Source organism: Mobula hypostoma, chromosome 2 (genome assembly GCF_963921235.1).
Source record: "Mobula hypostoma chromosome 2, sMobHyp1.1, whole genome shotgun sequence".
NCBI classification, from domain to species: domain Eukaryota; kingdom Metazoa; phylum Chordata; class Chondrichthyes; order Myliobatiformes; family Myliobatidae; genus Mobula; species Mobula hypostoma.
The window spans coordinates 46482113-46498624 of NC_086098.1; the positions used below are offsets into that span (position 1 = coordinate 46482113).

At 40.8% G+C, this 16512-nt stretch overlaps 1 protein-coding gene across 1 annotated transcript in view; it reads right to left on the minus strand.

The window, feature by feature from the left end:
• Nucleotides 1–217: 217 nt before the first annotated feature.
• LOC134339780 (protein LYRIC-like) overlaps nucleotides 218–16512 on the minus strand; it is a 117277-nt gene continuing 100982 nt past the window's right edge. Inside the window, exons 9-12 of the mRNA XM_063036552.1 lie at nucleotides 10272–10388; nucleotides 8261–8371; nucleotides 3787–3934; nucleotides 218–2962 (exon numbers count right to left, since the gene is read on the minus strand). Coding sequence (XP_062892622.1) covers nucleotides 2895–2962; nucleotides 3787–3934; nucleotides 8261–8371; nucleotides 10272–10388 — 444 coding nt within the window. The 3' untranslated portion in view covers nucleotides 218–2894. The remainder of the gene's footprint in view (nucleotides 2963–3786; nucleotides 3935–8260; nucleotides 8372–10271; nucleotides 10389–16512) is intronic.

Sequence of the window (16512 nt, forward strand, 5' to 3'; positions counted from 1 at the left end):
TGTAGATGCTGGAAATCCAAATAACACACACAAAATCCTGGCCTGCTGAGTTCCTCTAGCATTTTGTGTGTGTTACGTAGTATTTAGTGTAGTTTATTTGTGTTTTCAGTTTTATGACAATAAATTAGGCTTAAGTTACTTTGTTGTGCTTGTTCGCTTATTAACACGTCTCTTGAACAATCCAATTGGTTTGGGTCTTTTGGGTCTGATCAACCCAGCTCATTATAGTATTATAAGACTAAAAATTCAATTCTAGACCAGTTTAAACTAAAGAACTGCTTTATGAATAGGAAATTTGTAAGTTCCAGAAAATTATAATTCAAATCTGAAAATCACAAGTAATTTAGTAACTGAAAAAGTTAAATCCCTAGTCAAACAATTTTGCTTTCCTATTTAAACCTACCAGAAAATCTGGTATATTGGCACTTCCTGCAGATTTTAAAGTTTTACAAACTATAAAGAAACAATTCACATACAGATACTTCATGCAACCTTACTACACAAATAATGAAAACAGAGAAACAATCCATACACTGGATTTTCTGGTTATACAACATTTAAGTAAAACACCAGTTTACTACACCATTTAAAACTCTTCATCATTGTTAATATTTGAAATTCAATTTAATATTAACTGATGTAGCTAATTATAATTGCAGCTCAAAATCTTTATTTAAAAAAGCCAGGTACTGAGCCAACACAAAACAGACATAAACTTCAATTACATAACAAGTGGAAGTCAGATATTTTGAAAGAAATGAACCACAGAACTACATGAAAACTATAACAGTAAATGCTACATCACATTCCTATATGAAACACCTTTGCTGCAGGAGGGCATGAAGTGAAACATTCTCATTTATAAAAGGGAAACAAAAATACTGCCTTAATTAGTGAAAATTGTTAAACCTCCTATAAAACTGTTAAGTCAACATTAAGGCTAATATGGCCACTACAAGACCTGGTAAAAAGTCATACTTTTGTACAGCTGGAAAATAAACCATTTTTACACAGTTAGAACATTCAGGACCTTGCATGGTTTATCACTGATTGATAAAAAATGTAATGGGTGAGCAACTGTGTAGCAAACACCTCTATAAATCTGGATAGTTTAGCTCTTCGCAAATAGTAAATACTATATTTAAGGATACTGGCTTTGGAGGTATTGGTTGTATATTAACTAGCAGGCTACTTACATCAAACAATAGGTTGGCTTGACTTCAAATTGCCCTTTGATTGATTTTTCAAATAAAATTGGAAATTCTAACAATATTTTACATCGGTTTATAGCCAAAATTGAAAATGCAAGCAAATGACGTACACTATAGAATCTAGGGAAGTTACAAATGCTGATTATTACCGTAAGATAATTTGTTCCAGTTTCTTTGCCTCCAATATGGTCAATTATGCTGGTTTTCCTTTGACTTATTAAAGATTCATTGATTGTGACTCGGTCACAGCAAATAAACTGTAAATATCTTTTGTTTAAATAATTATGCTTATTTTCTTGAAGGCTACACGTCTCAAGAGATCACACTGTTTTGTAACAATCGTGATCAACACTCATTAAGGTAAACACACTGGGTAACATTAGAAAATAACACAGCCAATTAAAAAAAAACTCACATGAGCCAAGTAAATTTCAAAATCCAAAATTAGCCCATTATATTGTAGAGCTTAGTGCCTATAACTAAACCTTGTATTTTATGATGATGACCACATTACATTTTGAAACAGTAACATTTCAAAGCAACAGAAGTGGATTATTTCAAAAGGTTCCAATAACCCACCTGGGCAATTCTTACATTGCTACCTTTATTCAGGAACCATGGTTGGATTTACAGCAAAGTGTTTTAAAGGGGGCACATTTCTTAGAAATGTGTACCTTTAATACTACTACAGTCAATAACTAATATCAACTTAAAGTTCCCTTCTGAATAGAATAAGTACTTCCATGAGCGGTGTCCAGTTGAAACCATTATCGGTTGATCTGACAGTCTTTTAACACCTATCCTAATGTTTGGGATTATTTCTCTCTTTGTTTTACATAGATTTTGCAAATAAAATTGTCTAATATGAAACACTTCTAAACACAGAAGAAACAAATTTAAAATTATCGGCACTATGGACAAAATGGTACAAAAGATTTAGGGTAGAAGGGGATGGGTTCTATGGCATGCTCCCCTGCACAGTTTGCAAAAATTATTTAGTGCATTTTCATCCCAAAAGATGCAAAATTATATTATTTAAATATTAAATCTGGACAAGCAAGGTTACTGAGTAATACCTGAAGTGCTATATTGCTATGAGCTGACAGTGTGGAAGCAAATCCATATGTAACAGCTCAAAACAGACGTGAGAAATCACCTGTTTAGTTCCATCCTATTTCTCAGAAACCAGTATTAAGATTTAAGACACAGATAGGCAGCCACAGTTATTTGTAAAGTACAATTTCACAATAGGACACAAAATTGAGTATATCAAGAGAAGGAAAATTTGAAATGGATTTGAATTAAATATGCAACTTTAAAAAAAACATCTAGTCTACTATTTTTATACTGCCATAAACCAAGGCTGCTTGGAACTGGAAAAGCTACTTTGCATTCCATGTTGCACTAGAATAGAAAGTGACAAAGTACATGGGAAATACATTCTTTTTGTGGCTTGTTACCTTTCTGTAACAGTAAGTACTTGCCATTAGCAACTCCTTTCTTTAACTTTTGCTCTGTGGCTTCCATGTCTACATCAGAGTTTCCTACTCTATGTCCCTTTGTTCATTTTATGGACTTAGTGCAATGCTTCCTGCAGCACAATGCCTGTGCCTAATTTAGAAGTAACTGGTGACAATTTCAGAATTAAAAATCTGAACCATTTCCATGAATAAAAAGGCAGTATCAGGTTTCTCTTCTGGCTTTCACTTTCCTCTTCTCTGTTTTGGCACAGTCTAAGGTGAATCCATTTTCTGCAATAAATCAAAAGAAAGTACTTGAGAATGACGACTGTTTTTAGAATAATTTGCCAACTGCTCACAGCATGTTTAAATTCTTCACCTGAAGGCAATTTCATAAAATCGCCCTCCTTCCTGCTAATTTTGAAATGTTTTTGTCCGGTAATTTCAAAGACAACTAAAAAGGTGATATCACACGTATTTTTAACATAGAATCCTAAGCAGACCTAAAATAAAAAATGATTCACCAGGGTAGAATTTATACATGCCAGTCCAGTTTCCTAATCTCATGAATACAATGACTCTCATAGACCTCCAATGCCTGAAGTTACCAAGGAGGGAGCAGGAAAGCCAGAGGTACTGAGGCCCTGCTATTTTAGCAACAGCTCATAATTTAAATAGAAGAAAAAGAGATTTGGGGGATGTGGTTAAAATTAGACCACATAGCAAATTGCTTAATAGCTGCTTTACGCAATACAAGAGTGACTTATTTAAAGCTTATGACCATTACCTAATCCGATGACAACTTTTGTTTCAGTAAACAAAACAGAAGTGCTGATATGGCATTAAATTGATTGCAGATGAAAATGGTTAACAAATCCCACCAAAAACGAGGAATCACTAAAAACAGGAGAGACTAACTGAGCAATTTTCAATGATTTTGTTGCAAAAAATGAGCATGTTTTGTACCAACCAGTGATTCACTCACATTCCCACGAATATTTTAAAGAAACTGGCTTAGATGTTTTTTTTCACGGCATGGCCTTGTGAAGTTCTGCAAAATTAAGACATCTAATACTCGAGTCAAAGTCTGTACTACTTTAAAACACATGGCTTACTTTTAGTGCTTGATGTGCTGGCTCCATTGTTCCATTGTTCAGTAAGACCAATATCTGTCAAGCACTGTTCCACTTCAATCCCTGATCTTTGTGAAATTCCCTTTGGATCCACATCTGCCAGAATCTTCTTTTGTACACCATCTCTGAGCTGTCACGTGAAAAAACTGTGATTAGCTTTATAACAATAACAGTTTTATTAATGTGTTAAGGTGTTACAAAGGCCTTCACAAGTGCCAGTCAACTCAAGTTTATTGTCACTTATCGATATACATATGTATTGTCAAATAAAACATCGTTTCTCCGAAGCAGAGCGTAAAATACACATAATAATTTATGAAAGTAAGGATGAAATCTACAGATGGTTAACACATAAATAAACAAACTAAAGTACATAAATTAAATATTGTAAGATATGGAACAGATAAACCAGTGACACTCTGAATGCGATACGGCAGGAAGTTCAGAAGCCTTATGGCCTGAGTGAAGAAACTGTTTCCTATCCACACCATTCTTGCTTTAATGTGTCGGAGTCCCCTGCCTGATGGTAGAAAGCTAAAGAGGACGCTGGATGGATGGGTGGGATCCTCCATAATACTCCGCAGCACTCCTGATAAATATCCCTGATGGATGATAGGGAGACAGCAATGACCCTCTCAGTCTTTCTCACAATCCTTTGTAGGGACTTTCGGTCTGATGCTTGGCTGCTCCCATACCAGATGGTGATGCAACTTGTCAGGATGCTCTCAATGGTGCTGCTGTACAGCACAGTTAAGATGGGAGGGGGGGAGCTTTGGTTTCCTCAGTCTCCCTAGGCACTCACTATCCATTAAAATATAGCACTGAGTTATTTAGAGAAATATTCTTGTACTATCTGCTCATTCAAATCACTTCCATGTCCTGCCAGAACTGTTCACAAACTGGATGCACTGTCTACACACTCTAAATCTAGCCATTTCATGGCTTCACTTTACTTGAATGCTGTTAGTCAGCGGTCCCCAACCACCGGGCCGCAAAGCATGCGCTACCGGGCCGCGAGGAAACGATATGATTTGGCGATATGAGTCAGCTGCACCTTTCCTCATTCCCTGACATGCCCACTGTTGAGCTTGAACTTACGTGAGGTCATTACCCGCACGTCATCCGTGTCAGCGCGGGAAGATCAACTCCTCGTGCTTGCAAATGACGGCGGGCTGAAAAGTATGTTTGATATAACATCTCTGCCAGCATTCTGGATCAAAGTCAAGGCTAAATATCCTGAGATAGACACGAAAGCACTGAAAACGTTGCTTTCATTTCCAACATTTTTCTACGAAGCGGAGTTCTCTGCAATGAAAACTAAAGTGCGGAACAGACTGAACATAAGGAACCCCCTTCGAGTATCGCTATCTCCCATCACTCCTCGATAGGACCGTCTTGTTGCAGGAAGACAAGCCCAGGGTTCCCACTGATTCAGCAATATTGGTGTGTTGCAATGATTTTATATGTTCATATGGGGAAAATGTGCGCTGTGTGTTTAATATCCAAACGTTACTTAAAATGTTATGATGCTATTGACTTACTTATATTACCATATAACAATTACAGCACGGAAACAGGTGATCTCGGCCCTTCTAGTCCGTGCCGAACGCTACTCTCACCTAGTCCCACCGACCTGCACTCAGCCCATAACCCTCCATTCCTTTCCTGTCCATATACCTGTCCAATTTTTCTTTAAATGATAATATCGAACCTGCCTCTACCACTTTTACTGGAAGTTCGTTCAACACTTACTTCAAGCTCCCCTGTCCTCCCCTGATAATTGACTTATCACTATATTCATGCGAGGAAATACGCGCTGTGTGTTTAATATTAAATTCGTTAGATAAATCATTTTAGAAACAAAATTGAGTGTATTAGCCACTTATCACCTATATTCTGGTCGTGATTAACCCCTCCCCATGAACAGAATTGCCAAAAACGGTTTGCAGAAAAAAAATCGGCTGGTACACGCCTGCGCAGGTCATGCAAGCGCACTGGTGCCCGCGCAAGGCTTCATGGTCATTGTAGTCTTTCTCTGGGTAAACACAACGTATTTGACTGCTACTCTTGTCCGTTGGCAAAAAAGGTTGAGGACCCCTGCTGTTAGTTATCTGCAGGATAGCCAAAGGCTCCTCAGCAGAGTGGAAGCAGAATTATCACTTGCAGTAGTGAGAGGGTGAGAGGAAGGACATCAGAGCTGAACAGTGGCAGAGCTAAGGGAATGACCACCTTAAGGGTTGTAGAAAGAAAGTCCTGGAGGAAGGAGATTAACTAGACAGTCAGTGGCCACAGAAATTAACGTGGTTTTTATCGTTGTCCTTTGGACCATCAAAGTGCATCTATACTGTCCTTCACTATTATGGTGTTCTTTTACAAGCTTGAGAGAGGTTGTTAACTGTCGCTTTTTTTTAAGTGCAGTCGTGAACAGCAGCCAGATCAGAAATGCTGATCAAGTCAACTAGTTCCCAAGGAGAACTCCAATAGGCCAGTCAGATGGTTCACTGCTGCTCAGCCATCGAACACAAAGAAAAATCACATGTACAATTAAGAAACATTAAAAAATAGTAGAAATACTGGAGTCATGATGAAGTCTGCTGGAGAGAGACATTTATACACATGCTGTCCTCCATAATTCAAAAAGGTTGAAAGATAAGGTTGCAGGGTGACAAAACGTGGCAGGAGCACTTGGAACTAAAAACTAATCCCTACTGGGAGAAAACAGCACCTGTTCTTTCCGCACTGTTCTCCAGCAGTTTAAGGACTAAGTCCAGCCGGAACATAACTCACAACTGCTCTTGAAAGTCAGGTATTAACCCTACCACCAACAACCAAGCATTGCCATCCCGGTCCCCTTCATGATAGCTTATGAAGAAGTATGTGACTTCCTTCCCAGAGATGATGGGTGTTTGTGCACTCGACTCTTGAAGGCTTGGACCCCATCATCGCAAATGTTTCTAGCCACAGCATCTGGAAGGCTGTTCCAAATTCTGATAGCACAGTAAAGGAAGCTTCTATCCAGTGTGTAGGTTTTCGCATCAGGCATAGAAACAGCCTGAGCATGAATAAATAAACTTGATCGTGTGGTGCGCTGTCTCTCACAAGATGAAGGCAGCATGGCGCGAAGGTCTGCAGGGCTGTGGCTGCTGTGCATTTTGTACAGCACAGTAGCTGCAGCAAACTGTCCTCTGTGGTGTAAGCTACTGATGGCTAGCTTCTCACGAGCTGTAGTGCCATGTACACCTATAATCCTGAGAGCCTTTCTTTGAATGGAATCAAGCTGGCTGAGGACACTCTGAGGCATTCATCCATGATAAGCAGGCATACTCCATGATACTTCGTACCTGGGCTTTGTAAACCATGGTTCTGCCTTCTTTGTCTGGTTTGGATGCTACTTTCCACAGAGCTCCAAGCCTTTGTCCAGTCTTGTTTGAAATAGTGGAAAGGTATTCATCCCACACCAACACGACAAAATCTGCAGATGCTGGAATTTCAAGCAACACACATAAAAATTGCTGGTGAATGCAGCAGGCCAGGCAGCACCTATAGGAAGAGGTACAGTCGACGTTTTGGGCCGAGACCCTTCCTGACAAAAGGTCTCGGCCCGAAACGTCGACTGTACCTCTTCCTATAGATGCTACCTGGCCTGCTGTGTTCACCAGCAATTTTTATGTGTGTTATCCCACATCAACTTGCTGTCAATACTAACACCAAGGATTATCAGCTCCTTCTTTAAATCCAGCTTGCAGTTCCCAAATTACAGGTCGGGGTTAGATGGATTCCTCTTCCTAGACATCACCACTTAGTAGGCTCAAAGGTGACATTCCAGTCACCTGCCCAGGCTTTCATCCTGTCAAGATCCCTATTCAGGCCTGCTGCCACTGTATTACTCTCTCCTGCTCTAATTGCTGCAAATAGTGTGGAGTGATCAGCGTACAGGTATAGCTTGTTACTGCATGCATCAACCAAGTCGTCAATAAAGATGGAAAACAGAAGTGGCCCAAGTATTGTACCCTGTGGTACCGATGCACTGATGGTTGAAGAATCAGAAGCCTGACCAGAGATAACAACTTTGATGGTCTGTCCATGAAGGTAGCTCTGCGGCCATCTAAGCAGCTTTCCAGATATTCCTTTGGGTCTCAGCTTAACACAGAGTCCATTATGCTAGACCTTGTCAGATGCTCCTTTGATATCCAGGGCTATGACACACACTTCTCCACCTTTGTCTAAGAAGGTGTTCCACGTTTGAGATAAGGTGGTGAGGAGATCGGCAGTACTGTGATTTTCTGATCATCTAAGTAATTTTCTTGAAATTCTGTCACAAGTTTCAAATGTTAGAATGCATCCTATAAACAGGATAGAATTCAAAACTGTCTATTTCACATTGCAGTCAAACAACGTTTTGCCCTACTTCTACCTCCATCTGAAAAATTTCAGAACAAAACAAAACTTTACCAACCTTTGTTTCTGACTCCGTTACAACAAAATGGACATCAGAGAAGCCAGCAGTAACTGGATGTGTTTTGCCTGGTTCATTTTGTGATATAGAACCCAGTTTCTCCAATGTCATCTAGAAAACAAAATGCGACTTTACTCCTTGCTTTGCTAAATTTTTCTTACTTAAAAGCTGAGTCATTCACTTCCCTAAACGAAGAGCGACTTTTCTCCTTTCAAATTATATTCTTGTCCTTCTTCTTCTGCTATTCCATGAAACACAATTCAATAGTAAAGCAATAATTTGCAGAATGACAAAATTATTGTGCTTAGCTTTTTTGTGCAGTCAATGGAGAATCCAAGTAGCAGTGACTATTTTTTAAGTGCGCTATTGTAATCTGAAAGGCATTACTGGCTCAAATGGAGTCAATATTAACTTTGAAAATTAGATGATATATTATAGGGCTGGGAAGCAAGTCCGGAGCAAGGGAATGGGGCTAATGGTATAGTCTTTACAAAGAACCAGCTCCCCCAGTTGCCTACTACCTCTCTCATGGTTCCGCCTCCTTCTACTACCCATTGTGTTTTCCCCTATTCCTTCTTCACCTTTCCTGCCTATCCCCTCCCCCACCCCTTTATCTTTCCCCTTACTTGCTTTTCACCTGGAACTTACCAGCCTTCTCCTGTCCACCCTCCCCCCACCTTCTTTATAGGGCCTCTGCCCCTTCCCTCTTCAGTCCTGACTAAGGGTTCCGGCCGGAAACGTTGACTAATCATTTCCACGGATGCTGCCCGACCTGCTGAGTTCCTCCAGCGTGTTGTGAATGTTACAAAGAACCAGCTTCAGCCTGATGAGCTAAACAGCCTCCCTCTAGTTGTGATTCTATTTTTATTTGCTTTTGGCTTGTAGGAAAATTGATGGAGCTGGAAGGAAATTGGATTTCAGATATTGCCACCAGGGACTGATGTGGGGGGATTTTAGAGGAAAGCTACATGTATGTTTGGGCACAATGAAGGCAATAATGCGATCCAGTTGCCAGCTCTCTGCGCATTTCTGGTAAACTGAGCTGAACTTGATTTTAATATTTTCACGGCACAGAAGAAGAATGTGAAAGGTCATCCTGCATCAAAGAACTTTTGCAACTCTGTGAAGGAATGCCTCTCAAGTTCTTCATAGTTCTGTTAGCAAAGATTGTATATTTATATCCATGCATCAACAATGTCAGTGAATTGGTTAAAATCAATCAATATTTGGTATATCAAGTACATGAATTATTCACTGCTTGGACAAGATGAAAAAAAATGTACCTGAGACCAGATGTACAGTGCTCTGCAAAATCTAAAGTATTTAATCAAAGCTAATAGCTTTGTATTAAACAGGTTATATGGAATTTTGCAGACAGAATTGTTTTCTTTGAAAAAGGGCTGGTGATACAGATCCATCCCATTCTGTGACCAAAATAGGTGTGTTGTACTGAAAATACAAATATAGGTTGAGTATATTACCAAAAGCTAACTACCACCTTGAACAGGAACAGATTTTATTCTCAGATTGGTATCCTGTCTTTGAGCATTTAGATGCTTTGTATTCTTCCAGTAGATTTAAAATGTTCAACAAATTTACAGAGATAATTTGTCTCTTGTGCTCAACAATTATCACACTGCATGTCTTAACTCTGAATCCATTTTGAAACTAATGTTCTAACAAAATGTACTTAAACTGATCTTGTTGAAAGCTCTTAAATTCACTCTATAGGAAATTTTACAAACAATTGATGATGCAAATTATTTTACTGTATCTTCTTGATTTAAAGTAAAATATATTCAAAAATATGAAAAAACTTTAATCTGAACTGGCAGGAATTTCATCCAAAAATCTTAAAAGGATAATAACTCAGTTCCATTCTGTACTTGTGTTGTGCCTTGAGGCATTCTGTTGTATTAGATATGCTTAGTTAGTACCCTTACTTCTTGTTGATTAAACAATCATCAAGAATGCTTTTCAAAAAGACTGTTTTATCTTTGACACCACATACCACTTCCCTTCCGACAGAATCTTCTGCATGCTTGCCCTTCTTCTTCCTCTTCTTTCGTTTTGACTTCCCACTGCTTGCAGGATTCATCTGAGACTTTTCTTCTTCTTCTTCAGACATCTGGGCAATAGGAACAAAATTCATTACAGTATTTAAATCATTGGCCCTTAATTCACTGCCTTGTGTATAATATTCCACAACAAATGTCCTGGTGCATACAAAGCTGCTCCCTGTCTTCATCTTGGATACTCTGACCAGTTATCTGATATGCTAATTCCTGCATACTGACTACTGTCAAACCAGTACAAAGGGAGATAAGGACATTGTGTTTAAGAGCCAGGAGGTAATGTTGCAGCTATTTAGGACCCTGGTCAGACCTCACTTGGAGTACAGTGCTCAGTTCTGGTTGCCTCACTTCAGGAAGGACGTGAAAACCATAGAAAGGGTGCAGAGGAGGTTTACAAGGATGTTGTCTGGATTGGGGAGCATGCCTTATGATAACAGGTTGAGTGAACTTGGCCTTTTTTCCTTGGAGTGATGGAGGATGAGAGGTGACCTGATAGAGGTGTACAAGGTGATGAGAGGCATTGATCGTGTGGATAGTCAGAGGCTTTTCCCCAGGACTGAAATGGCTGGGACGAGAGGGCATCGTGTTAAGCTGCTTGGAAGTAGGTACAGAGGAGATATCAGGGGTAAGTTTTTTGTTTTTTGCGCAGAGAGTGGTGAGTGCGTGGAATGGGCTGCCAGCGGCGGTGGTTGAGGTGGAAACAATAGGGTCTTTTAAGAGACTCCTGGATGGCTACATGGAGCTTAGGAAAATAGAGGGCTATGGGTAAAGCCTAGGTAGCCCTAAGGAAAGGACATGTTCCGCACAGCTTTGTGGGCTGAAGGGCCTGTGTTGTGCTGCAGGTTTTCTATGTTTCTATGTAGACCTGGCCAGCAGGACCAACATCAGTGTCGTGGGACATGTTCAGTGAGGTGGCTATCTACAACCAATACATTAACGTTGATGAATATATGAGATCTGTGATTGGCTACATAGAGAAGTACATTGAGGATGTCACCATTATTAAACACATCTACTGTATCTGAAAGCAAGTCAGAAGCCATGGCTGACAGCAGAGGTGCAGGCATGGTGGAGAGATCAGGATGCAGCATTCAGATTGGGGGATAAGACAGCTCTCAGGTCAGCAAGCTGTGCTTTCCTGCACCAAAATTCAAAGCAAATTTAAGTCACCATATACAACCCTGAGGTTCATTTTCTTGCAGACATTCACAGTAAATACAAGAAACATAATAGAATTCAAGAATGACCGCCCCTATCCAATGTGCAAGAATTAATATCAGGGTTGACAAATATGTACTTTGAAAATAAATTTACTTTGAACTTTGATGGTGTGGGAAAGCACTGTGTAAATACAAAAAGAGAATGAAGTAATAACAAGAAAACTTATGTATATAGTTACACAGCTACATAGAAATACTTAAGTAAATCTCCAGAAAGCCACAATACTAAACATCACTAGGATAGTCCAAAAGTTCCTAGCAATTGAGAAATGAGTGTGCTTGGCTATGCCCATTACTCAGGATCAACCAGCTTGAACTGAGAAAAAATAAAAATACAACAATAACAAATAAATAAGCAATAAATATCAAAAGCATAACATTGAAGAGTCCTTTGAAATGAGTTGATAGGTTGTGGGACAGTTCAGTGATGGGATGAATGAGGTTGAGGGAGGAAGGCAAAGCAGGATAGATGCACAGCCATTTCTGCGACACCAGAGACATGAAGTGCATGTGTCAGGACATTCAGACAGTAAGTCTACAAGTCCACCCTGCACATTAATGACAGCGACACTTCTCTTCCTGATAGACAGACAAGATTTACAAGTCAAAGGTTACAAGCTCACTTCCCTGGTTATAGGTTGACTTATTACACAGCCTGATGGCCGAGGGTAAGAAGGACCTCATATAGTTCTCTTTGGAGCAGAGCAGTTATCTTAGTCTAGTACAAAAAGTGCTCCTCTGTTCAGCAAAGTGGCATCTAGGAGGTGAGAAACATTGTCCAGAATTGCCAGGATTTTCTGGAAGGTCCTTTGCTCTACCACAACCTCCAGTATGTCTGGTTTGACTCCTATAACAGAACCAGCCTTTCTAATCAGTTTACTAGCATTACCCATGTGGTTGCCATTGCCCCAGCACACCATCGCATAGAAGATTACACTGGTGATAACAGACTGGTAGAACATGCGAAGGATGGGTCTGCATACTCCAAAGGATCTCAGCCTCCTCAGGAAGTAGAGGCTAATCTGGCCCATTTTGTACCCAGCCTCTGTGTTGGCACTTCACCCGTCTGTCATTCAGGTGCACCCCTAGTTACTTGTAGGGCCTCACTACATCCACATCTTCACCATCAATAGTAACAGGAAGTCTTCCTAAAGCCCATCACCATCTCCTTTGTCTTACTGATGTTGAGCTGCAGATGATTCAGCTTGCACCATTTGACAAAGTCCTCCACCAGGGCCCTGTATTCATCCTCCGGTCCTCCCATCCTTCCATCCTCCCTTAATACACCCAACTACTGCTGAGTCATCAGAGAATTTCTGCAGGTGGCATGACTTAGCGTTGTAGCTAAGTGTGAGATATAATGGGTAAACAGGAAGGGAGCCAATACAGTCCGCTGTGGGGCCTCAGCGCTGTTTATAGCCATGTCTGACACACAGCTCTGAAGCTACAGAAACTGTGGTCTGTTAGTCAGGTAGTCCATTATAAAGGATACAATGGAAATGCCAACTTGCACTGAATGGAGCTTTCCCCCCAGCAATGGTATTGAAGGCACTAGAAAAATCAAAAAACATGATTCTCACAGTGCTGCCCTGCTTATCCAAATGGGAATAGGTTCTGTTCAGCAGGTAGATGACAGCATTATCAATTCCAATGTGCTCCCGGTGGCAAACTGCAGGGCATCGAGGGCTGATCTGACCAGGATCGGAGGTGAGCCAGGACCAGCCTCTCTAAGGTCTTCATGATGTGTGAGGTCAAGGCCCCTGAACGGTAATCATTCAAGACTTTTGGTCGGCCCTTCTTGGGTACTGTTTTCCACACAGTTGGGACCCTTTCCAGGCTGAGATTCAGACTGAAAATGCACTGGAGAACTCCACACAGCTGCTCAGCACACTCCCTCAGGACCTTGAGGTTCACATGATCTGGTCCCAATGCTCTGCCATGTCTGGGTTTCTCCAGAGCCCTTCTTACCTGCTCAGTAGTGAAGGTGAGTCCATGATGACTGGGGAATTGGAGGAAGGTGGAGGATGTGAAGGTGAAGATTGGGACGATAGCAGTTGGTATGCAGAGGTGTGGCTGGTATGTGCAGAAGGAAGCGATGTAAGCAGTGGTAGCCTGGGTTGTTCATCTACGTGTTGAACTGGAGGGGGGAGGAGGGAAGAGGGACAGCATTGGAACTGGTGTGCTGAGGTGGGGGGGTGGGGTGAACAGGAGGGCAATTGTCAAACTTACTGAAGAAGTGGTTTAACTCAGGCTTCATGGCAGTCATCATCATTCTGGTGCCTAAGAGTGCACCAGTAACCTGCCTCAGTAACTACTGTCCAGTAGCACGGACCTCAACAATAATGAAGTGCTTTAAACAGTTGGTTATGGATCACATTAAATTCTATCTTCCTGCTACATTGGACTCTTTCCAGTTCGCTTATGAATCAACTGGTTCACTCCATGACACTCAATGACAGGTTGCTGTTTATCGACTTCAGCTCAGCATTTAGTACGATCATCTGATCATCCCTCAGAAGCTGGTGGGTGAACTCTCCTCATTGGGTCACAACACCTCTCTCTGCGATTGGATCCTGGACTTCTTGACAGAAAGACCACAGTCAGTCTGTGTTGGCAGAAAGATCTCGAGCTCCGTCACGCCGAGAACCAGTACTCTCCAGGACTGTGTGCTCAGCCCACTGCTGATACATGTTTGCATTGCTAGCTCCAGTTCAAACTGCATCATCAAGTTCGCTGATGACACAACAGTGGTTGGCCTCATCTGTAACGACGACAAGATGGCATACAGAGAGGACGTAGAGCAGCTGGTAAATGGTGTGAACACAACTTGAGTCTCTATGTGGAAAAAACCAGACATGATTGTGGATTTTAGGAAGGCACGGGCTGACCACTCTTCAGTGCACATACATGGCTCCTCCATGGAGAGAGTTAAGAGCAACAAGTTTCGGGGAGTGCACATAATAGACAATCTCACTTGTTTCCTCAATACCACCTCTTTGGTCAAGAAAGTACGGTAGTATCTACACTTCCTGAGGAGGTTTCAAGGTAAATTTATTATCAAAGTACATATATGTCAGCATGTACAATCCTGAGATTCATTTTCTTGTGGGGTATACACAGCAAATCCAAGAAACACATTAGAATCAATGAAAGACTGCACCCAACACCCAGTGTGCAAAAGGCAACAAACTGAGCAAATAAAAAAGAGAAAAAATGATAATAAATAAATAGGCAATAAATGTGGAGAACATGAGATGAAGGGACTTTGAAAGCCAGTCCGTAGGTTGTGAGAGCAGTTCAGTGATAGGGCGAGTGAAGACAAGTGAAATTTCAAGAGCCTAATGGTTGTGGGGCAATAACTATTCCTGTTCCTGAACCTGAAGGTGTGGGTCCTCGGCTCCTGTGCCTTCCTCCTGACAGCAGCGGTGAGAAGAGAGCATGACCTGGTTGGTGGGGGTCCTTAATAATGGATGCTAATTTCCTGCGACAGCGCTCCATGTAGAAGTACGGGCCCATGATGGACTGGCAGTACCCGCTACTTTCTGTAGGGTTTTCCATTCAAGGGCATTGCTGTTTTCATATCGGGCTGTGATGCAGCTAGTTAACATACTCTCTGTCATCCATCTATAGCTTCTAAGAGGACCACAACCTTGTTGGTGGTTTGGAGGCTTGCGCAAGAGCCAAAGCTATGTTGGCTGGAGTCAGGGCTTTATGCTTTGACTTAGTAGGGTCACCCATGCCAAACAGGTCAAAGGCAGGAGGCCAGACCAAAAGTGGCCCACCAGTCCTCCAGGTTCAGGGGTTTAACTCAAGGCTAACAACCCTGACTGGTAAAACAAAACTGTTATGGAAACAACAACGAAGAATCCTTTTACACCTGAGTGGTCAAGGACAAACAGATGGAGGGCCTTCACTGCTGCCCTAAACACCAGCAACGTAATGAGCATTAAGTAAGTAATACACCAATAGAAGTTTGTCAAAATTTTAGATGTCATGCTGAATCTCTGCAAACTTCTAAAGAAGTAGAGAGATGTTGCTGTGCTTTCTTTGTAATTGCACTTATATGCTGGGCCCAGGGCAGATCCTCTGAAATTATAACACTGAGGAATTTAAAGTGGTAATCCTCTACTCCGCAGATTCCCTAATGAGGACTGGCTCGTGGACCTTCAGTTTCCTCCTCCTGAAGTCAATGAGGTTGTTGTTGTAACACCACAATGTCCCTCCTACATGCTGAATCGTCACCACCTTTGATTTGGCCAATGACAATGGTGTAATCAGCAAACTTAAATATGGCATTGGAGCTGTGCTTAAACTCCCAGCCATAAGTATAACAGCAAGTAGAGCAGGGGGCTAAGAACACCTGACTGGTAAAACAAAACTGTTATGGGACACCTGTGGTACACCTGTGCTGATGAAGATTGTGGAGGAGATGTTGTTATCAATCTGAAATTGATATAGTATATAAATCAAAGAGCAAGAAATCAACAGATTGGAATGGATATGATATGTACTTAATTAAAAACATCATTGACTGTGTTGTGAAACCACTGACTCATATTTGTAATCAGTCTTTGATTGCTGGAAAATTTCCCAATAAAATGAAAATAGCCAAGATCATTCCAATATACAAAGCTGGCGATAAACATGTATTTTCAAATTATAGACCAGTTTCTTTGCTCTAAAATATTGGAAAAAATATTTGTAAGAAGGTTAAATGATTTCATAACAAAACATAATATATTCTGTGAACAGCAATATGGTTTCAGAAAGAAACAGAACCACTACAATAGCATTAATAGATTTTGTAGACGAAATATCAAACACTATAGAAAGAAATGAATACACAGTGGGGAATATTCCTTGATCTAAAAAAAGCATTTGACACCATTGACCATAAATTATTATTAACAAAATGAGAAAGATATGGTATTAGAAGGATGGTACATGACTGGTCAAG